A 24,462-nucleotide genomic window follows, 5' to 3' on the forward strand; every position below is an offset into this window, starting at 1 on the left:
TGACATGATCGGTCATATTGTGCACATTGACATGGACTGCCGGACACCTCCCACCGGCCACTCGCTTCGCCCGACACATCCGTCAACGCAGCTGTCAACGGAGCTGTCACAACACGGGACGCCACGGTAGGGCCGCCGCCCACCGACTGATCAACATCGGTCACTAGTGATCCAAGCGGCTCATAATAGGTCAGCAACGCTCACATTTGGTCAACGCTACTGCACATTTTATCAACACTACCGCACATTTGGTCAGTACTATCTCACATTTGGTCAACACTGTCTCACATTGGTCAACACTGCCTCACATTGGTCAGTACCGCCCCACATTTGGTCTCAGAGAGTCCGTCTATCGGTCGGTCGGCCCGTCCCGGCCGACCGACGCCATGTTCACTGCCGACCGCGCTGTGTCACCTGCCGTGTGATTGGCCGCCGGCCGGTGACGTCACGGCTCCGTCTGAGGGTCCCCGTAGCGGTCACCGCGCCGGTCGCACTCTTCGGCTCGTCTCACGTGCACTCGTGAACGTCCTCCCAGCGTTTGCACGTTTTGCACTTGACGTAGCAGCACCAGACGTATTTGCACTGGCAGCGCTCGATGCGCTCCACTGTGAACGTGTTGTACGGCCTGCCGCAGCACATGGACTTGCAGCCGTCGTGAGACGTCGACGAGGCGTTACATTGCCTGAAACAGAGGGCATGCAGAGTTAGGAAGACTGCGAGAGGAGGCGTTACATTGCCTGAAACAGAGCGGATGTTGTGTTAGAAGACTGCGAGAGAAGGCGTTACTTTGCCTGAAACAGAGGGGGGTGTTACGTCTGAGGAACGGTGGGGGAGGCACTGTTCTGCGCGGGTGCCAGGGATGAGGAGAAGTCAGGAAGCATACTATGCTAACGCTGTCACAGCCCTAGACACAATATCGCTTTGTGAAACGCTCACGTCACACTATTTTGATTTAACTGCATGCACACGAGAAGCGCTCACGCACACACAGAGACACACGCAAATAGCAGTCAACCCCTACTCTGGGAGCGTTGATCGGAGCGGTGAGTCGCGCAGTGTAGCTCGCTTAGAAGTCCTGACTCAAAGGAGTTGGTACAAAAGTGCGACCTCCCTGCGCATTTTGCCCCTAATTGAGCTAGCGCCTCGCGAAAAAAGCGAACGTGTGCACGCCGTCACGAAGCGCAGCGATTGGTGCCCGATTTTAAGGTATCATGTCGGCCGGGGGCCTCCCGAGGTCAGGTCAAATATCAATAGGCAAGTCAGGTTTTGGAAAATAATCGGCTGAAATGTTCAACAACTTTTGAACTATTACTCCTCCAACCACTTTCAGCTGCGTCGAATGGTATTCTTTTTGCTTGAGAAAGGTCACCTTGGATGTTGGCCCCTGACGCTCTACCGTCGGGGTCTACCGGCTCTGCTGGTCTGCCGTCCGTCTGCACTCTGGATTTGTCTATCGTGTGGCCTGTCTATTGTCGCACGGTATATTTCGCTATATGCTACCTCAATATTGACTTGTATAAGTACTGCTCGCTTTGTCCGACCAGATCAATACGAGCGTCGGACAATATAAAAACCGCAGCATCGTGGCCCAGCTCCCCCGGTATTGATTATCATCACGCCAGCCTCGCTGTAACCTTTTCGTCCACCAATCGCATTGCTTCTCTTGTCGTTTGTCAGCCAATCATCGTGTTCCCCGTTTCGGCCACCGCCTAAAGAAGTGCGGACCAACGCCCAACTGTTTTGGTATATAAACTCTGTTCTGTCGCTCAATACATTCATTCTCTATCTGGCTGACCCACGCTTGTGAGCTCTCCGACAATGGTGGCAGCGGCGGTCGAGGGGACTTGCGCCCCTCGCAACGGACTCCAGCCTCTACATCTGCACTGACACCGCAGACCGGAGGTTCGTCCGTGCTCCGATACGGTGCGTCACCCCTACGTCACGTCATCGACTAGGGTGCTGACCAGTGACTACTCTGGAACCGTCATACTCTAGCGACACCGTATACAGTGTTCAGCTCTGCCCCGACAAGATAATCTGTCTTACGCAAGACCGAAGTCCAAAAACGAGCTGCATTAAACCTCAACGGAGCTCGCCGACAGCGCATGGCACACCAACCTGCTGCGATATCCTCAACCTCATGGAGGAAAAGCCACCACCACCAACATCAACAACAACGAAAATCGACGGAGTGCAAATCACAACGCTAAATTGAAGACAAATCTGATATTTCAAATTCAAGATAACCGACAAGACCTATTACAAATGGCAGACTTTTGTTCTTTAATCTACGAAGTGCCAGTGACATCGTGCTTTGGAAATTGTGTTACAGTGGTTACAGTGCATCAAGATTATCCAGGCGATTAAATAGTTAAATACGTTTCGTTTCGTCCGTGATTGGAACCCATGTTGTCTAAAGTGGTACATAACGTACCCCACAATTACCGGGAAATGGGCTACTACAGTGCTGTGTTTAATATTAATTTTGTTCACATCCCATGTCATTTTGGCAATCAGTCTTACAAGCGTTTTGTAAATCGTATGAACACTTAAATACGTGGATATCATGGTCAATTCACTGAAAATCAATTGAATTGATATTCGGCCAGAGATGCCGAGGGCCAGAGATGCCCAGGAGCGGTCCCTGCCAGAGAGCAGAGGAGCCGCCCAACCGTAAGCTCCACGACCTTGACGGGAACGCTAAGCGTCCCGGCAATGGCTCTTTTCCTTTACAGTGTTATTCAACATATATGTCAAAGGACCATGAAGAACCATTCAAGCCACCGTGGCAGGTAGTAGGTGATATTGCCATGACACCTAATTACATGTTCATACCATTTTCAAATACGTTCATCTTAAAATGTATTACCCGTACATTTTACGTGCTGATTATTGTCATGCCTCCTGTCGTCGGCTCATAGGGAGGGTGACATGTGTCGCACGGTATATTTCGCTATATGCTACCTCAATATTGACTTGTATAAGTACTGCTCGCTTTGTCCGACCAGATCAATACGAGCGTCGGACAATATAAAAACCGCAGCATCGTGGCCCAGCTCCCCCGGTACCTATTGATTATCATCACGCCAGCCTCGCTGTAACCTTTTCGTCCACCAATCGCATTGCTTCTCTTGTCGTTTGTCAGCCAATCATCGTGTTCCCCGTTTCGGCCACCGCCTAAAGAAGTGCGGACCAACGCCCAACTGTTTTGGTATATAAACTCTGTTCTGTCGCTCAATACATTCATTCTCTATCTGGCTGACCCACGCTTGTGAGCTCTCCGACACTATTGTGGTCTGACTGCCGTGTAGTATTACGGCTCTGGTGGTCTCTATCCGGGTCTGCCTGTTGTTATGGTCTGTCAACCGTTATGGTCTGTCGGCCGTGGTGGTCTCTATCCGGGTCTGTCGGCCGTGGTGGTCTGCCATCCGGGTCTGTCGGCTGTTATGGTCTGTCTGCCGTGTATTGTCAGCTCTGGTGGTCTCTATCCGGGTCTGTCTGCTGTTATGGTCTGTCTGCCGTGTATTCTGTCAGCTCCGGTGGTCTGCCATCCGGGTCTGTCGGCCGTGGTGGTCTCTATCCGGGTCTGTCTGCCGTGGTGGTCTGCCATCCGGGTCTGTCGGCACACACGTCGTCCACCGCTGTAGCCGCTCGCTGCCGCCTGAATGCCCAATGAGCCACTGCCGTTGATCCTGAGTGACAGCTGCTACGGGCCGGCCAAAGCCCGAGATCCGCCACCGAATCAGGCGCGGGCTTATGGATGTTCCCGTCCCTCAACGAGTTGTGATTTTCTGCGTCAAGTTACATCGAGCATAAGCCGATGATGGCCCGGACGGCTCGGCTACCAAACTGAGAAGATGGATTCGTGCCGGGCCGACTGCAATCCGTCACGCGTGCCACGCTCTGCCGGTGGTGATATTGTGGATTCCAACAGGCATTGACGGATATTGGCATTGTGCTGAGATTATGGTGGATATCCTCTATGAACTGCCACTCCCAGTGTTTTCTGAAAGATGAATCTTCATGAATGGTCGAGACAAGCATAGCCACAGGCTAAACAATGAACTGTGAACAGAAAGTCTTAATTCTGCGCTTTTGAAACACCTGCACTTTTTGCGTAAAAAATTTGCTCTTAATTGCTTTTACTGAGGTCCGCGGTCTCTGATCAGTTTAACCTAAGGGTCTTTCAGGAAACTCTCCCAACTTAGGTGCCTGAAATGTTGACTGTCCTATCGCTGTGCAGTGTGCACGTGTAAAAACACACATTTTATCTCATATCATCTCACATCATCATTAGTCTTTATCTCAGGGAATAATTGCGTCAATGGCTGCTGTAGAGACTCATTTGACATGGAGTATTTTATTCAGTCGGTTAATGTGCCTACCACCCGGAACCGTTTAAATACAACCAGTTTACATAATTTTCATGCAGCGTCCCACCATGGGAACTCATGCCAAATGAATGACTTTTAATCTGCTCTACTTTATTCCTACTTAACCTGTGACATTGGGAGATCGTTATAACACTATCAGCTCCGGTTCGACGTCCTCAAAAGGGCCACGACGGCCACAATATCTGGGTGCATCAGTACCAAAGAGTTTAACTTGTCACCGACTAGAGAAAAAGAACGAAGACTCAGCGTCGGATCTTACTAAGCTGCTCGCACGCGACTCGGATCAGTCAAAGGTTTATTCACGGAACAGACTCGTGCCAACCAGTGCTTTAACCCTCGCCCGTAAACGGCGATCTGCCACCTTCGCCCTGTTGGTGCGACCCCCCCCCCCCCTTGGCGTTTGAAAACGGAGCGTCAACTTTCCGCGGCGATTGCGGCAAAACGGTGGGAGATATCGACTTGAAACCTTCACTATCGTGTTCCTTGATCAATTCTCTATCGTTTGGTATGTATTTCGTTTCCCTAGCTCTAAAAATGGCGCGTTGGGAGCGCCGGAAGTCGGCAAGGTCACAGTCGGCGGCAGAAATTCGAAAAATCAAAATTTAAATTTTTGAAATCTGATTGTATTTTTGGATTTGGAAGGTCCATTTGCTCCCTATAGAAGCTAATATTGTTGCATATTCCCATTGAGGTGACAAGAATTAGCAAAATAGTGGTTCGGGCGCTTTTCAAAAATAGTACCGGACGCTGTTCCTCTTGTGACGTCATAGCTCCGTGACCTGACCTGACCCGGTCAAGTTTCTTATACCATATGATAGCCAATACTTGCCCCAACATGCATGGGAAGTTTCATCACGATCCATCAACCGATGTCCGTACCACCGGCAGGAAACCTCGGGCGTTGGCACTCAGTTTGTGAAAATCCGGCCGGAGGCTGTTCCCTTTGTGACGTCATAACTCCGTGACCTGACATGACCCGGTCAATTTTTTTTTATCAAAAGATGCGCAAGGTTTGCCCCATAAGGTACCCAAAATTTGGCGGCGCGCAGCGCCGCCGTTTTTGCACTATTTCCGAAAAACCTCAGGGGGGGGGGGTTGCACCAACCCCCCCCTACATGGGCGAGGGTTAAACCACGAACTGCTAACTGATTCTACGGCGTTATAAAGCGTACTGGTTCCTGCATTCATTATTCCGTATAGGTAGAATCATATATCCCATAACTACTGCACGGGGATAAAATAATCCTTCAAAGGCATGAAGACAAGGCTGCAGTTTGAATTATTTTGCCTCTGAGTGTGGTGGTGCTCTTCTGTGTTCCATTAAAGTCTTCTGTTTACACTCCGTTTACCCGGAGAGTTCAGCGTCTCGCAGCCATAACTCGGTTATCGACGCGTTCAGAATCGGCCAGTTTTGGTGATCAGGTATTATTATCGAACATATTCTGCGGGGTGATTTTTATGAAGGCAGTCTTCATGGAGGTGTGCAAATAACTACAGAAAACCTCCTGGGAAAGACAAAACTTCTGACATTCTCCCGCTGAACTCCCTTTCCCTAGCACTAACACCGGCGAGCCGACACCAATACATGCACGGTTTGCATGCGTGTCGAGGGTTAGCATAGGATATGCCTATGAACGGATGACGTATAGGGTATAAAGTTGATGAAATGGGTGGACGCCGGCGCCGCCCTCTGTAGCCGCCGGGGGAAGACATCCTTGCCTCTGGGCCAAGTAAGTGTGCATTCACGTACGTTCCCGTGCAGTAGGTGTGAGTGACCCCATCTACCGGACCGGCGCCCGGCGTCGGCAGCACTCCCAGACACCTCTGAAGGGGTACAGTTCCCAGTACACCCCGGAGCAGCACCACCGCCCGTTACTGAGAGCCAACATGGGGCACTGACACTGGACCGCGGCATAGTAGACCAGGCAGGTCACTGACATGGTACGTAAGCCAGCTGGGTCACTGGAACGCCAACGGGGTCACTGACATGTCATGTACACCGGCGGGTTCACTGAAATGTCATGTAGATCAACAGAGTCACTGACATGTTATGTAGACCGGCGGAGTCACTGACATGTCATGTAGACCAGCGGGGCCACTGATATGCCACTTAGACGAACAGGGTCACTGACATGTCATGTATACCGGCGGGGTCCGGCACGCCGGATGGACCTCTTTATCTCCACAGGCCACGAAAACCGTTTCACACCATCAAACGTGAAGCAAATCACTTCAGGGTACCAAGACGGCTGCGGACCACTACAGACCACCGTGACTCGACCATCCCAAACCCCGTCCCCAGGCCTGCTGATAGCCGTCTCAAACCATCCCAGACCCGCTGACAGCCGTTCGCTGGGTATCAGACCATCCTGCTCAGACCACACCAGACCACTCCAGACCCTCTGACAGCGGTCTCGGACCCGCCCAGACCAGCTGACAGCCGGTCGCTGGGTCTCATCTCACCCCAGACCCACCGAGACCCGCTGGCAAAAAAAAAAAAAACTAGACCATCCCGGGACCCGCTGACAGCCGCAGCCTCAGACCAGCCCAGACCCTCCGTTCTCTGGGTCTCAGACCACCCCAGACCTGCTGACAGCTGCAGTCTCAGCCCACCACGGGACCCGCTGACAGCCGTCCGCTTTAGGCTTCAGACTAGCCCAGACCCTTTAACAGTCGTTCGCTGGGTCTCAGACCACCCCGGGACCCGCTGACAGCCGTTCGTGGGGTCACAGACCACCCCGACCAGCCCGGGACCCGCTGACAGCCGTTCTCTGGGGTCACATACCACCTCAGACCACCCCGGGACCCGCTGACAGCCGTTCTCTGGGCCGTCGAGTAGCGTGCTGATGGCGCGGCGGCAGGCTATAATTTTCTGTCATTTCTCGAATCGTTGAGCCGACCGCGGCTGCAGCATCCTCATCTCTGCAAGGTCGCTGCAGCTAATTTAAATAAGCCGGCCGGCCAGAATGGGGCATGTGTCGGGGTGTCGGAGCAAATGTGTAGGCGCAGGACACAGGTGCAGGGACAAACGAGGGTGCGGGTAAAGACAGGGGCATGTGCAGGAAACGATTGCAGCAGGCAAGGCAGGGACACAGTCAGGGACGAACAGATCTGCGGACGCTGGTCGTGACTTCAGGAGTGGGTTAAATGAGAGATCAATGTCATGGTTGAATGAAAAGGCGAGGAAGGAAACGATGATTATCTGCATACCTATAATTATTTGGACAAAAAGAGATACGTGGCCACCCACCAAGTGAAGATTTTTTTCCCTGACGGTCGTTGTCGGCGCCGGAAGTAACCTTTTCATCTTCGTCTCAAGAAAACTGGGTCACAGGCGTCGACTGGCTCCCGACATGCCGTCTAGACCTCACCGACCAGGGGCGGTGGACTGTCCCATTGAGATATGCGCCCAGTGCCAGGGTTGACGGCTCCCTCACTGCACTGAGCCGCCTTCCGTCTCGCCTACTGGCATCCCTGAGCGGCGGCACGCCAGCCAGGCTCGCTTCAGAGAACCGCTGCGGTGCAGCGATCCAGCCGGCGGCGGGCCGACCGAGCCAGCCAGCCACCCGAACACCCAATCACTTCCCCGACCATCGCTGGCTCATTAGAAACGCATTAGTTCTGCGGCGAGCGCGGTACGCCGCCGGGCCCGCTGCAAATGAGGGCGCGGAGGCCATCTGATGGCCGAGTGAGCCGGGTCGGGGAGGTGTCCGACTGGGGGTGGTGTCGGATGATGTCGAATTGACCCGGGTGATGTAGGGTAGTAAGGCGAGACGATGGGACAGCTAGAGCTGCCGTCTGCATTCTAAAACTCGCAATGATTGCAAATAATTTTCAAGGAAGACGTCTAAGACATCATGGGTTGTCATCAGAGCACAATTTCGCATTCTAATGCGAACTAAACTGAAGATACGATCAGTAGGCAGTATCAGCTAAATTATTGCACGTTTCACTGCTTCCTGGGCTGGGCAGTGGGCAGGCCTGAGAGCCCCTGATGAGTAGTGTATACTGAGTCAGCATTGACTGACCACACACCGTCTCTGCGAGCCCCCGCCCCGCCCCGCCCCGTCCCTCTCCAACCCGGCAGCTCAGCATGCCGTGCACGTGCCGGGCTCGCGCGAGACGCCCAAACTAATGGCCGTTTTTATTATGCATTGCACTCGAATCGTCATTATAACGGCGGCACTCAGCCTTTCCGGGAATCTATTTTGTCTGAGCGTCACGAACGCCAGAGCTGGGACCGGCGGCGGCTCGGAGCAAGGCCGGGCAGTTTCCCAGGACCGGCGCTAATTTCAGCCGATCACGCAGCGCGGGCGGCCATCTTCGCCCTGTTTCGCAACGGGTCCTCGGGCACGGAGGAGGTCTCTCTCTCTCTCTCTCTCTCTCTCTCTCTCTCTCTCTCTCTCTCTCTCTCTCTCTCTCTCTCTCTCTCTCTCTCTCTCTCTCTCTCTCTCTCTACCCACTGACCCCGGAGACGCCATCTCTACTCACCTTCCGACCGTGCCGAGGCTCCCGAACGACTGGTCCCGCACACAGTAGTCGGGACTCTTGGCGTTGTAGATAAGGTCCTCGTGACTGAAGCGGCCCATGGCTGTGGTGGCAGGCGCCATCTGCCACCGGGCTCCCACGCGACGCATCGACACCTCGATGGCGTTGCGGTACCGTCGCTGCAGTCGCTGCCCGATCCTGTGCAGGTCCGGTAGTGCCCGCCAGCACGTCTTGATGTTACATGAGCCGGACACGCCGTGGCATTTGCACTGTTTTCGCAGTGACTTTTGCACGGCCTGTGAACAGATGGAGAGCGCGGTTAAATGGCGAAACAATGGCGGCTAGGAAGCGTTTGGAAGCGTTCTAGGACGGGTCAGTTCCTTACAATACCTAAGCACGTCTCAGAGACTCTCTGGTAGGTACTGTTTAACTACAGACAGACAGACAGACAGACAGACAGACATACAGCCACTCATCGCCTCCCGTTCGTCATAGCTGTATGGATGGGCCCATTGAGAGGTGATCAGCATCTGGACGAGTTACGGCTGGTGGTGTTTTTATGTGGACGCTGAGGCGCGGGCCAGCAGGCCGGCCAATAGGCCTGTTAATCAGCCGGGACGGACCAGCTCGCCGGCTTGCAGGGCACACGGTCGGTCGATCCGGGCAGCAACTCGAGCGGGACCGACCCCGGCCGGCACGCGGGCCCGGCTGGCTGACCGCTTACTTTATCGGTAAGGTATGTGGCTGTGTTCAGTTAAATACCAAATGACCAGCGAGTCGTAACGTGTGCTTCTAGTGGAAGAAGCGCATGAGTTTCGTGATGGTGTTCTGCTTAGATTGGCTGGTGCATGCCATTGAAATGCTAAGAATATTCATGACGTTTTAAAGACCAAGGTCGTACGAAGCATTATTGTACTTTTAGTGTAATTTTTCGGTTCGGTTGCTCGTAGCTAGACGGCTACAGCCTGCCTTAAGTATGTAGAGGGTTGGATGCGTAGGCATTGGGGCATAGAAGTACTTTGATGGACAATTATTCATGATTGTTTAACTATTGTTATATTGACATGCTTATGCATTGCATACTCTTGATAAGCGAAGACTGATTTTGATGAAGCTGTTATCGATTGTGCGCTAAGCCGTTCTGATAGCCTTTATCGCCGCAAGCTAGAGATGGCTGATATGGCAATAGGCAATGGTCGCAACATAGGTATTAAACATTTGACCGACCTGCTTTGCGGATCAGCTGCTCTCCTGCAGTGATATTGGCTGTGTACGACTGTTAGCCATGGGGCGTGCGAAGCTTACACAACAACATGTTATGCACTCACGATTCAATGAACTGGAACAGGCCTCCTTGGAACTTAATTTGCTTCGTTGAGGGGGAGACGAAATGGAGTGAGACCTGGACCGAAATCCGATGGCCCTGGTCCACCCAGACAGGAGCTAGTGAGGGACAGAGATAGCTCCGAGCCCCGGGTGTCATCCTGCTTTTGGAGCCCGCTGGTTCTAGATAGACCCTCTAATAGGGCACTGGAGGCTGTTGAGACCGCAGTTAGTTGGCGAGTAAGTGCTGGCGCCCTGCCGACGCAGTGAGTCGGTCGGCCGCACCACGCGGCGGTAAGTGGCGTCCTGCGGCGGACCCGCCGAGTGATAACACGGAGCTGCCGGGCCGCCGAGCTGGCCGCCCATTGTCTCCACCGGCGAGAGACAACGGCGTCGGTCCGGCCGACGGCATCTCCGGCCGAGAGTCAACAGCGGCCGGCCGGCGGCCGTGTGGGCTGCCCATTAGCGCCGGCCGTCTAACAGGGCGGCTGCGGCGCGCCGCCACCGGCCGCCCAGGACCACCGGCGCCGCCGCCACGCACCGCGCGACGCACGCGCCCCGCCCTGCCCCGCTCCCCTCACCGGCACAGCACGCACAGAGGCGTACACGCACACAAAAGGCATTGTATCCGCTCTGTGAACTTCATTGCGGGTCGCTGCATCCCAAGGCAGCGCAAACTGTACGGCAAATGAGACAAACAATGTGCCGTCTGGTTCAACAATGAAACTGTGGTCTCGACCATCGAGATAAAGAGTAAATAGTCGCACAGAACCTTCTCAAGCAGTGCATTACTGTAACTTATATCCTCATATCTATGCTTAGTTCACAAGTCCGTTTCCTTGCGCACGACCACCATCCTCCCCACTTAACCATGCATCAGATAGGGGCGCACGATTAGCGTGCGTGAGGCATCAGTCATAACCGTGGTCGACTGGAATGACGTCGAAGAATGCGGACTGCCATAGATCATCGGAGCGAACGTCGCCGCCTCCCGCTAAGCGCTGACGTCGCCATTGACCGGTTGCTGTCCGGTGTCCGCACCATTTCCGCTCGGTGTGCTTGCAATGCTTGTCCGCGTATTATCCGTCGCGTACCTGAACAGCATCGTGAGGTGCCGGCTCAGTGTTCGGTCAGTGTCTGCTCGTTGGATCGCTGCTATTGCCAGCCAAATTCATCCGCCACCGGCCAATCAGCATGTCTGCCCGCATCCGTCAACATTCTGTCAGAATAGTCAAATATGAAGAGAGGCCCGATCGTGACTCAGAACACTAGCTTCCCCCACGGCCCATCGGGAAAATCCAGCATCGCACACAGCCGCGCACGGCGGATTCTCAGACCGCCCCATTACGTTCCAAGAAATAGCAACGCCGAGAAGCGCGTGCCTCTGAGTACGGCCGATAAATGTGGACGTCTGGAAGAGTTGGTCAAGGTTATCTTCCATATCAAAATGCCAACCAAGCCCGTCGGCTACTTGCTCGATGACGAAGGGATGAAGGAACGAAGCTGCATCCTGGCGCAGGCCAACGAGAATGGTTTGTTCTCGGAACATGTCCATAAAAGGCAAAACGTTACTGGTAGGAACGGAAAGGGTCTTGGTATTTCAACATCTGACAACTACTTATGCCGGCTTGATTCTCAGACATCATTTGCTGAAGCCTATAGGGGATTTTATCATTCTTTCAAATATGTTTTTATATTTAGGTAAGTCCCTTGATTTTGATACCGGTGATGGTTTAAAAGTAGTGGTACTATAAAAGCTTTAAAACTTTGTTTTTTATCTGTTTTAACACTTCTTCAGCTCGTAATTCCAGCTAGATATCTACTGACATAGTTTAGTGCTTACATGAATGCCTATATTTCGTGGGCGAGCATTTATTACGCATTTAACCCATTCTGCTCCGTTGATGCTTGCTTTACGTGAAATTTGGTAACTCGGCGTGGTTCGGTTTAGTGGGTAACCTAAAATGTATTCCAAAGTGTTGATTTTTCTTAGAAGTTATACCGTCTTGTGATGGCTGAGCCTGAGCAAAGCGCACAGACTGTCTTAGACAAATTGACCATCATCAGTCACGCTATTTGAAGTATGGGAACATCATATATAACACGTGTCGGAACGTACCCTGGGTGGGCCACATTAATAATGCATCGGCGCTAAACAAATTGTAGTCAGCCGGTCCGGGCAGCACCTACTGGCCGACCGTCACCGATCACCGAGCCACAGCGACTGCAGTCAGCACCAGTGATGAAGACGGCGCGGCGGTAACACAGCAGTGCAGCTACAGTTAAGTTATAAACAAACACATCTGCTTCATCTATTGCAATGTCATATAAACATTGAACAGCTTATCTACCAGTACCATGTCCATTGTCCATAGCTGATAATGTCCAACAGACAAACTATTTCTATTTCGCCCTGACTGCTTTCAATGCAATTTACCCTTTGTTTTATGCGACATTAATGCTGAACAGATTGTCAAAACCTAATACCTTTTCTGGTGATTAGTCTGTTGTATTGATCTATCGTCACCAAACATTTCTTCCTTTTCACCCGCCCACCCCCACCCCAGTAATCCATCTGCAAGCGTTGGATCGAGTGTAGGTGCCGCTCTGATCATCCGTCCGTCTGCTCAGTACGACGTAACGCCGTCCCCACGGCGGCAGGCGGCGCGCCATCAGACGGCCGGACCGCGGACAACTGAGCTGTCACCTCCACCACTGACACGTCACCACACTGCCACCGGGCTACGCGGACACACCGCGCGACACGACCACACCGCTCACCGCGCGACAGAGCGGCCGGTCCGGTCAGCGGGAGGGAGGGAGAGGCGGGGAGCGCCGGCCGCGGCCGTCGCCACCCCCCGTCACTGATTTGTCAGCTCGTGCTGGGCGGCCGCTGTGCCCAGCGGTGGCCGGACGCGCCGTGTTCTCAGCTCATTTCACGGCCCTTGCCGTCCCGCGGCGCCGCACAACAGCTGGTGTTACTCGTTTGTTCGGCGCTGCAGTCGCCAGTTGTCTTCCTGTTCTCCGTCGCAGTCGCCGGCTATTGACTAACTTGGCGTCGCAGTCTATGGAGACAATAGTAAGGGCTGTCGCGGTCAGTAGACGATTAGGCTCGATGTTACGATCTACAGCTAACCCGTGCTCGATGTCACAATCCCTGACCATTGGGGATCGTTTCGGTGGTCATCGGACAGCGGTCAGGGGCCGGTGGTCGGTGGTATTTGCGGTCGGACCGAGCCGAGCCGATTTTACAGCCCTCGGTGGCTGCGCCGGCCGAACGCGGACCGACAATCATTACAGAACGGGACCGTCGTCGCCGCCGGCCGACAATAAATCTGCCGGGCCACAAAGGCCAGCGGCCCGTCCCGACCCGCGGCGGTCGACAGAGATGTTTCCGCTGGGCCGAAGGAACCCCAACAGGTGCGCCCCGCGCGCGGGCCCGGCTCCCCGGCCCCACCCGTCTGCTGACTGGGCTGGTCGTGTGGTCCAGGCTGACCACAGACCAGGCCCTACAGTCGAGTTGCATGGATATCATGCTAAATCACCAGTGATTAAGTATATAACAAGCAGTATAATAGATGTGATGGGAGTGGTGGTATTCAACCTGTTTGGGCAGTAAAAGTTTTGACGGTAATGGCGGCAGTAGCTAGATGTGTCGGTAGCAGCACCCATCCTATGCCGATCTGTGTCCACAGCAGGTCTACTTTGAATGCATCAGTAATCTGAGCGGCTGCAGTGTACTATCCGTCTGGGCGGCAGCAGTAGCCGGCCGAGTCCGCTGTGGCCGTGTCCGTGCCGGTGGGCGCGGCCGTGGGCCGCCCCGCCGGCCGCGCGGCCATTCTCCGCGCTCAGTGCTGGCTGATCGCACGCCACTCTCGAGCTGTCCGTGCACTGTCGATCGCCAGACGCCGGCTGAATAAGGCGGCCCGCCCAGATCGCCACCGCTTTAGGGTTCGGGCGAGCACGCTGCAGGCGGCGCCGGCCCGGCCCGGCGCGGCCGAACCCACTGCGCACCGCGGCCCGGACTGGCAGGGACTGTGCATGGGGGATGGAGGCTACGCTGAGATCTGCTGGTATTGTGGTCTACCGTCTCCCCAGCGTCGTATCCGTGCCATTCCGCGTTGCGTCTCCCGTCTGACTGAGGTGCGCTCTCTCCCAGTGTCTGACTGAGGGTGTCATTCCGTGTACTGACTCCTGACTACCGTGAGCTGCTTCGCACTGTCGGAGTGTGTGCGTCTCCTGTCCGTCTGAGCGTACGCTGTCAGCCCACCGCCCATCGTTCCACAGCTGTCCAGACCGCCGTGCTCGCCACCGCCGCCCTGAGCGGCCAGCGCGGCCCAGCGCCCAAAGCGGTTATTAATTCGCTCGCCGAGCCGCGAGCGGCGATTAGGTGCGGATCGTGCGGAATCCGTGCCTGCGGGCCGCCACTCGGCCGCAGAGCGCCCGGCAAAAAGACGGGCAGCGGGCTGCGGAGGCTGCGCGGCAGGCCGGCAGACCGGCAGCCGTCAGTCCGCCGCGCAGACCGGAGACGGCAGTGGGCAGGTGCACTCGGCCGGAACAGATCGGCAGAGGCGGCCCTGCGCAACATCGCATCCACTCGCCACCGGACAGGCATTTATTTATATTGGAAATACACCACTGAGGCGCAATGAGCTACTGAGCATCTCTCAGAAACATGCATGCCTTACTCACTTTTGGTGGAATGTATGAATGCAAGAAATCATTGCAAAACGTTTATGGGGTAAGGTATAATAGATGCAATGCACATATTTCTATTTGTAATCAATGGTGACCGACCTTGACCGAAAGAACATTCTTGTGCATTCTTGACCTATAAGGAATGAATTACGCTGATCTCGTATATTCAGCGGCAACTTTACAACCAACTTTGACGAGGGTGAGCCCATGTTCAGTGTTTTGTTACTTTGACTTTGCTTGGTTCTATTCCGACAAAAAGAAAGAGAATAAAGAGAAAGAGATAGGGAGAGAGAGAGGGAGGGAGAGAGGGAGGGAGAGAGATCACGAGGTCTACAGCTACCTTGAAGTGCACGAAACGCACCTAAATTGAGGTCCTAGACTCGCACAGGTCGATTAATATTTATCAACAAAACATTAAAGCAAGTAGATTGATAATTATCAAGCACCTCATAATTCATTAAAAACGGGTTACGGTAACATGACGACAGTCTAGTGTTCGTAATAGACCAATCTGCTGTCTGGGGAGCATTGGAACGGCACCATTTGTTACGCCACTCCCATGGTATGGATGTGCGGTTAACTGGTCGGCGGTAGCGACACCACATTGTCGATTTTACAACTTTGCCCACAGATAGGGCCCACACCCCACATTGGACGAGGCGCTAAAAGGGCAGGAATTCGCCGGCACCAGCGGAATCTGGCAGCTACCGCGGCCCCGGCTCGGCCGACGGAATGTGCCTGCTGCAGTAAAACAATCAACAGGACAGTTAAGGAAGGGCCCTAAAGCCATCAGACGCGGATTCCACCGCACAATGGGCCGATCTCGGAGCTCCAACAAACAGCACCCTTTACGGCGGCCGGCCGCGCTCTTAGTGCACCGTTAAAGTCGTTTACATCCCACATTAGTAGCCCTGTCCCTTTACCCCAGCAGACCATTAAACAGACGTCGTTCTAGCCGCGAGACGAATTTTAGTGAGCAGCTTATTTGCCTCCCGTCTAATGTCTTTGTTGTCTCATGACCTTGGTGATCTAGGCAAATGTAAATTCATCGTTTTGAGCTAATTTCTTGTGGACTAAAACAGGGATGAATACTAATTTAATCTTTTAAAAAAGTGAATTGGTCGTTTACATTACGCAGTACATCAGTTTTTCAAAACATGTGTCTTTCTGGCCGCATAAGTTGGGTTTGTTCTTCGCCCGATAGCACATGTAAGCTAATTATTTGTTTTGAGCTTTGTCGTTCTAGCCTAGTTGTACTTATGGACTGTCGCTCTGCTTCTGATATGATATGACACCATCGCCGATAGCTTCCCTAAGAAAAGAATGCAGAGAATTAGAGAAGGAAAGGGGAAGAAGGGATACCAAACGGGATGGGAGAAAGATTAATTAGAAAGTGTTGGCAATTATTTGAAAGGTAGCCTTCCCCAATCCCCATGCCATGGGAGACTATTCAACGGACATAAGCCTTATATAAGACGCAGAATAATGAAACCCCGGAAATCGTTTCAAATAGTTGACATTTGTCGGAACGAGTAAAAATTCTGGTAAGGTAGTCATGAACAGTAGCTCTGGTCTTCCGCGCAGTTCCTTCAAGAATGTTGGCAGTTGGCACTAAACTGAATGCGTGTGCCGTGTCATAATTATATAATTATATGTACCACAGACTTCTCTATATATGGACTGTGCGCTGATTTGGGAAATCAGCATTGGAGGCCCAAATTTCTGAAGCCGTAATATGAACCCATATGTTGTAACACAATACCCTTTTATTGTTTCCTGTCGACAGGCTGAACTTTATGTGATATATTTTGTTTTTGTACTATCTATGGCTCGTAGCTCAGAATAAGAAAGGCTTCTGGTCGATATGAATCTGTATTGGAACATCATTTCACGTTCATCGACACCCATTGATGTCCTCATGTCAAGTTCATCTCACATTGCACCAGTGGGCTTGAAAATGGCGTTAGTCCATTTTCACCGCGGGATCCAGCGAGAAAGGGTGGCTATCATCCCTTTCTTCTTCCCCCGTGTGCTGGATTGTTCACATCTCTGACATGGCTGGCTACAAACTCGCGCGACAGTGCACCGACCGCGCTGGTGGTAAAGGTTGGCGGTAATGCCGATGGGGGACATTACGGGAAAATGTGTGTCTGCTGCAACGGTGTCTTCACTGTTCTTCTCTGCTACCCACTTTTTCGCACCACGCATCTACACATAGTCGCACTTTCACACATTCGCACGTGCGCATCACCAATTGCAACGTATCCCTCCGTCTGCTCGTTTTCCACTCGCTGCTGAATGATAAGGCGATAGCTCTTGTGACGGTCGTTCCCATCACGTTGTCATGCTGTAGCTATTGTTGCTTTTATTGTGTCCCTTCGTCCCATGGAGACGTAGCCGAGCAGCTCTGAAGGGACCTGTGGGCGGCCCCCAGGGCCACCACGATGCTGCCGCTCCGCACCTCCTCCATGTTGGGGTTGATGGTCGCCATCAGGCGATGTCGGGGGCCCATCAGAGCCGGGCACCGCAGGAGGACATGCTTGGGCTGTCCGCCTCCTCTCAGCAGACGGGTAGAGTGCGGCTCTGCATTGTCGGTCGTCGCACTGGTTGCACCCCGACAGCCAGGAGGGCGCCAACCCGACTCTGTGGCGCCATTGGGAGGAGCTTGTCCAGTGGCCGGCGCGGAGCTGGTGGATGTCCACCGCCGCTGGCCGGTCGCCGCCGGCAACGGTAGGCGGGAGTCGATCCCCGTCAGCTGGTGGAACCAGGTGGAACCAGCCGGCTGGCCAGGCCCCGACGGTGCGAGCCCTCGCCACTCTGGCGGCGGCCCAGTGGGCCTTCTGGACGTCTATAAGGATTTGTTTTTAGCCGAGTATGTTTGCCTTCTTGGCGATGGTGTCGGCCCTCTCGTTGCCTTCCAACCTGCATTGTGAGGGCACCCACTGTAGGTAGACCAACAGGCCTCCAGCTGTCAGTCCCCAGAGGGCTCTCCAGATGTCCACTCCGAGCGAGGAGTGCTGGGCGGCCCAGCCACCTCGGATGGCGGCGAGGGCGGACTGCGAGTCGGTGCAGGCTATGATGGTGTCTTCGGCGTGCGGCGGGTTCTCCAGCAGCTAGGAGAGAGCAGCTCGGAGGGCGACCATCTCAGCTCGGAAGCTGGAGCATGCAGGTAACCTGCCGGGGCGCGGATCGAGTGCTCTTCCCCGTTCGGCCAAACGATTAGTGCCCCCGGCGCCTCCGTCATATTCTGTAGCTCGTTAGTTACAGTATGCTCTTCGCCCTTGGCACATTTCTTAGCTTCTCCATAAAAAATGTCCACAGCTGGCCTAGAAATGGTGACCTGCCAGTTTCCTGAGATGTTCAAAGTAGAAGTTCCTGTAATAACAGGCCACCACCGGCACAGATGTTTGTCCCAGCTACTTATACTCCAATCAGTCCTGTGCATCTTGTTTCTGCTCCACCGCTATTTTTCCGTCCGTTCTTCGCAGACTGGCGTAATCTTGAGCTTCCCGATCCCGATGCAAGTTTTGCGGTAACATTTAAGAGCGGCAACCTTCATCGTTTAACATTGATGCGAAGGGTACGAATTCCATCATTTCATCGAGCATTCTTCCGAGATGATTTGATCCAGACCATAATGAACTACAACCCCATACGACACACTGGATAAACTTCATTGTTTGATTGAATAAGCTTACTTCTTTTGGATGTAGTGGCGTATCACTGCCATGGGTATGGCATTATTTAGCGCGGCGTAGCTTCGAACTGCGATGGCGAGTTGTTCTTTTCACATTAACTGCTGGTCAAGTTAAGTCTTTGTAGCTCCTTTCAGTGAGTCTTTTTTTTCTCCAGAATAAAATAAGGCACTAGGCATTATAGGCAGTATGCTGAGACTGGCGCCGTCGATAGCGTCCTGTTTTTCTTCTTGCTGTGTGAGTCTCACAGGAGTCAGTGCTTGCAAAAGTAAACTTGCAAATCTGATTGTCCTCCGCGTTATCTCTTATCTCGATTGATGGTTTCGTCTGTGAACATTTTTTCCTTTTAGTTATACGGGAGGCTAAAAAGTTGCCTTTTTGCTAGAAATTATGTTTCGTACATTTCTCTTGCCCTGACTCTGGCTTGATACCCGGAATGACATCTTCGCACCACACGTTTTCTGATCCGGTCGTGATGAGGTAGTGATCGATAATATTCTTTCCTTTTTTGACCATTTCTTCGAGCTATAGTTACTTATTTTTACTGCTTCTTGTGGCCCTATATAATGTATCGTTATTTCTCAAAACCCTTTTCAAAACCAACGTAAATGACTAGTTCCGACAAATTAGCAACGACAACCAACAATGCAACCAACATTCAAAAGCAAGAAAATGCGCGCAAAGTACGGCTGCATTTGTGAAGTATATACCTCCAGCGTGAACAAATGGCTAACTGAGCGAGAAAATATGTTCTCATTTATATACATTTATTTCTTATTTATTTTGAATTCAACAAAAAAATGTAATCCGACAGGTAGATAAAAGTATGGGCTATCCTATATCCAAATTTGTAAATATTCTGACACCCTTTTCATTGTAAAAAGATGGATAAAAGTGCACTTATTTTTGGGCCTCCAATGCTGATTTCCTCGGATCAGCGCACAGTCCATATATAGAGAAGTCTGTGTATGTACCCATATTTTCCTTATTTAGCAGTCAATGATCTCAATCACGACAGTAAGGTCTTTAAAAATTGCTTTATTATTTGACTTGTTTATCCTACTGCAGCAGCCACATCACAAAGAGCTCGCTATATTGTGGCTGCTACGTCAAAGCGTGACGACATTGATTGGTGAAATGGTGGTCAGAAAGCGCAGCAAACATGTTTATCAGCTTTTAGATGGTGAATAGCATCATTTATCTATCTAATGATGAAATTAAGTCGTTAGGACTGATAAGTTATGAGATGTAGAAAGAAATCTACATGGTAAGAAATCTCGCAAAATGATTCCAACAAAATTGATCAAAAAGTAGCTGGCCCTGACAAAGTTAAAAAAATTGTTTCTAAACGGTAAAATTTGTAATGGAAAATGATTATTAAAAGCACTGCAACTAATAGAATCGGAAATATAATGCATATGGAAAATCATCCACAGCTGGGAAATAAAATTGGAAGGTTTCTTGATTGAATTTATAGGAATTAGACATGTTACAATTAATTTTTACTTTCTTATCACGAGTATTGGAGGAAAGGTATAAAAAATCGTTTTTATTAAAAAAAAATAGATGAGCTACAAAAAATTATGAATTTTCTTTGTCAGGCAATGGTTTTAATCTTTTCCCACATTTAACTAAATGTATGTAGACTTATACGGTAACTGTACCTACTTCAAACGTCATCTTTTTGGTTTTTCTCACAATGACAATACAATAACGATGTAAATAAGACCAGACGTTTCGGACAACAAAGTACCTTCGTCAGTGGAAAATAAGATGTAGGCTTTACATCGATGAAATATAGATGACAACCAGCCTGCACGAAAAAAAATCGTGCCAAGTATATTTTATATACGATTTTTTTTCGTGCAGGCTTGTTGTCATCTAAATTTTATCGATGTAAAGCCTATATCTTATTTTCCACTGACGAAGGCACTTTGTTGTCCGAAACGTCTGGTCTTATTTACATCGTTATTGTGTTGTCATTGTGAGAAAACCAAATGTCTAACTCTTCTAATCTGTCATCTTTTTGTTTGCATGATCATCCTGCCTGTCCTGTCTAGATAAATACCTGCCCTTACATATGTCCGCCTGTCTTGTGTTTGCCAATCAGCGCTGGATGATTCGCCCTGAGTGTGTTGCTATGTCAAATTTGAATTGCAGCTGTCTTCGGTGGGCGGCCACAGTCGTTGAAGACGGTGGCTCTCTCGCCACCTCGGCTCCACAAAATGACGGTCTCTGCCGAGCGCACTCGGACATAATTCAGCCTAATACGCCGTAATTGTTTTTCATGACGCTGGTGCTGAGGTAGCATAAATTATGGCGCATTGTGGGCGGCTGCTTGGAACAATAAATCATTGTTAAGTGAGCAGAGACATGATTCAAGGAAATTTACATACAGAGCATTGCAATCAAAAACTCATTCCATCAATGCAATTAAGGTTTCGCTGTCTCTTTATCAGCCGTCTTCCATGTTTAAGCTCTGTTTAAACAGCGGTGCTCCGACATTTAGCACGCTACCGGAGCTAATATTTCGTCATGCATGTGCCACTAACAAAAAGGTGATGAGATGTATGTGGGCCTCGGCCGCTTTTGGTCGTATAACGATCTGAAGACTAATTATGACTAATAACGGAATGCATGTTACGCGGTGTTCTCATGCACATTCCGGGCGCCGACGGCCGAATACGGGACCACGGGCGAAAGCGAAAATGTCTGGCAGATCCCGCTCACAAATTCCAGACTGTAAAAAAGAAATTGATGGGACACTGACGGCTCGAGAGCATACAATCCTGAACGGTTGGGAGCTACAGAAGTGCGATAAACAAATTCGGCAATTCACAGACTAATTTCAGAGTCGATTCGTCACTTATCAGTATATTTATACCTAGAGAACACCATGAGTCTATAGTGAACGGGGCATAGATCTCATGTTTACACAATGCTTGCATGCGTATTGCATTCCTTATAAATGCTGAATAAGGGAGAAGGTATTTCCACTCGGATTTCACAAATCGATAGTTTACAATAAATCCTTTGTTAGCCTTCTTGAAGGCAACATGATATGATTCTTTCGTGGGTTCTTGCAATATGTCATGCAATTGTGCCAGTAACTATTTATACGTGGACATTTTTGGAAGAATATCTGATGCCACTGCTCTATTTTGCATCCCTCCCACACACTCTGATCGCAAATGGCACACCAAGTGGTAGCACTCGGCCTTCGACAGGCTGTAGCCATTGGGCGCCGATCAAATTACCCACCATCACACTGTGGGGATTTTTCCGATTTAGCCTGTCTTTATTCCTGGGTGAAGGGTGCAGGCTTGTAGTGCCCTCAAATGTTGTATAAAAGTAAGTGCTATGAAATATAACGCATTTTGAGTTTTAAACAAGCCTAGAACGTACTATTACAGTCCATGCTAACACCAGTATAGCGCCTTTTGGGGCGACTAACGGAGCGAGCGAGAGGGTGAGCCTTGCACGTGCGAAATTTCGAGGGGGTACCTCCAGTTGACTTGTGCACGGCACCCTACTAACCGGTCTCTAGCGATGTGCCAAATTTGAGCACAATCGGCCCAGCCGTTCTCGAGATCTGGAAGCGGCACCCTGCACGTGCGCACGTGCAAAATGGGTCCCAACTGACTTTTGCACGGCACCCTACTAACCGGTCCCTAACCATGTACCAAATTTGAGCGCCATCGGTCCAGCCGTTCTCGAGATCTGGAAACGACCCTGCACGTGCGCACGTGCAGCAGCACCCCAACTCTGGCACATGGATATGCAGTGCCTAGTGGGTGTCTACCTACATGCCAACTTTCAGCGCAATCGGCCAAGTAGTTACCGAGATATTGCAACAATTACAAAAGTGACACCTCTTCGTTTTGCACGTGGCACGTGCATAAGGGGTCACCCACATGCATCGGGAATAGTCCAATACTTGGTAGAAGGAATGAAGCTACCCCACAAAAATTACCGCATGTAAATCGGTCAAGTGGTTGCTGAGATATAAGCCTCGCAAAAGCGTGACCACGGCCGGCCGGCCGGCCGGCCGGCCGCTCATACTCAGAAATTTCCGTTATTCTACGTACCAGTATAGCGCCTTTTGGGGCGACTAACGGAGCGAGCGAGAGGGTGAGCCTTGCACGTGCGAAATTTCGAAGGGGTACCTCCAGCTGACTTGTGCACGGCACCCTACTAACCGGTCTCTAGCGATGTGCCAAATTTGAGCACAATCGGCCCAGCCGTTCTCGAGATCTGGAAGCGGCACCCTGCACGTGCGCACGTGCAAAATGGGTCCCAACTGACTTTTGCACGGCACCCTACTAACCGGTCCCTAACCATGTACCAAATTTGAGCGCCATCGGTCCAGCCGTTCTCGAGATCTGGAAACGACCCCTGCACGTGCGCACGTGCAGCAGCACCCCAACTCTGGCACATGGATATGCAGTGCCTAGTGGGTGCCTACCTACATGCCAACTTTCAGCGCAATCGGCCAAGTAGTTACCGAGATATTGCAACAATTACAAAAGTGACACCTCTTCGTTTTGCACGTGGCACGTGCATAAGGGGTCACCCACAGGCATCGGGAATAGTCCAATACTTGGTAGAAGGAATGAAGCTACCCCACAAAAATTACCGCATGTAAATCGGTCAAGTGGTTGCTGAGATATAAGCCTCGCAAAAGCGTGACCACGGCCGGCCGGCCGGCCGGCCGGCCGCTCATACTCAGAAATTTCCGTTATTCTACGTAAGACTCCGCTCGCTTCGCTCGCTCCGTAATCACAAGTAATCTCTCTACGGCTGTAAAGATGAGCACATCCTCCGAGTGTTCTGAATACCTACCTGGGCGGTGTTTCACGGCATGCTGCTACCACGCTGCTATCAAATTGCGCGAGCTGACGTCACACTTGTGGTAGTGTTGGAGCAATGGGCCTGTTGATGTTTCCATGGAAACCCAATTTGACACGTGTAAAAGCAGCGTGCTGCTATCACCGGCGAAACAAGGCCCTGATTCACACCGTCGTTAATCCAGACCATTTAGGTAATGCAGCTAACATATCAGTAATTCAGTACTGATCAATATTTCAACAACCGTCTGCCACGAAAAAAATGGAAAGATGGAAAGGGTAAGCACATTAAATCAGGCATAAAGATCGTCGCAAAACCGCGTTATCGATTTACTGTGACAGAAAATTTCAACAAGATGAACTGTTATCTTACGGCTATAAGCAACACCGTTAATTTAAAATATAGAAAATAAGCACGTATTGGTAATAAATCAATAGCTGATATGCCAGCCAAAATGGATGAGTCATTTCCGATTAACAATTTCGAGCAGTTGATATCCACCTTTGCATATCACCCTTATCAATATTCGTCGGGCTGGCATTCAGACGAAATTCAGTTGTTCAGTCATATCAGGTGGAGGAGTAATCCTATAGGATGCATTTCAAGAGTAAGTGCCGTCGTTCATTGGCTGAACGGTATGACGTCAAATATGTGACGTCATGAAAGGTCAGGTCAGGGGTCAAACGCGCGGTAGCCTGCATGCTCCTCATCGCTCTGAGCCGGGCGCCGCCGTAGTACCGTTCTCGATACTATAGACCGCTTTACTCCGAGAGGAGCAAAAAGTAGCAAAAGTTTGAATATGTTCCCGAACCAGAATTCTGCGACAAATCGAATGGTATAAGAATTAAAGTGTCAACTTTTGTCGAAAGTTGTTGATTTTCTATGTTTTTCCAAATCGTACTGCTGAGCTAAATCCCGTTTACAGCATATTTTAAACTTGGCGGTGTGAGTCTCAAAATTTGATAAATATGTTATTGAAATGCCTCTGCATAATCCGAAACGATGTAGTTTTTTGA

At 51.1% G+C, this 24,462-nt stretch overlaps 1 protein-coding gene across 1 annotated transcript in view; it reads right to left on the minus strand.

Moving 5' to 3' along the window:
* LOC122384252 (protein Wnt-11b-2-like) overlaps positions 1–24,462 on the minus strand; it is a 29,767-nt gene continuing 5,305 nt past the window's right edge. The window contains exons 4-5 of the mRNA XM_043371449.1: positions 8,886–9,178; positions 1–682 (exon numbers count right to left, since the gene is read on the minus strand). Of these exons, the coding sequence (XP_043227384.1) occupies positions 508–682; positions 8,886–9,178 (468 nt within the window). The 3' untranslated portion in view covers positions 1–507. The remainder of the gene's footprint in view (positions 683–8,885; positions 9,179–24,462) is intronic.

The sequence above is a fragment of the Amphibalanus amphitrite genome, unplaced genomic scaffold, assembly GCF_019059575.1.
Source record: "Amphibalanus amphitrite isolate SeventyFive unplaced genomic scaffold, NRLGWU_Aamphi_draft 000184F_arrow, whole genome shotgun sequence".
Lineage (NCBI taxonomy): Eukaryota > Metazoa > Arthropoda > Thecostraca > Balanomorpha > Balanidae > Amphibalanus > Amphibalanus amphitrite.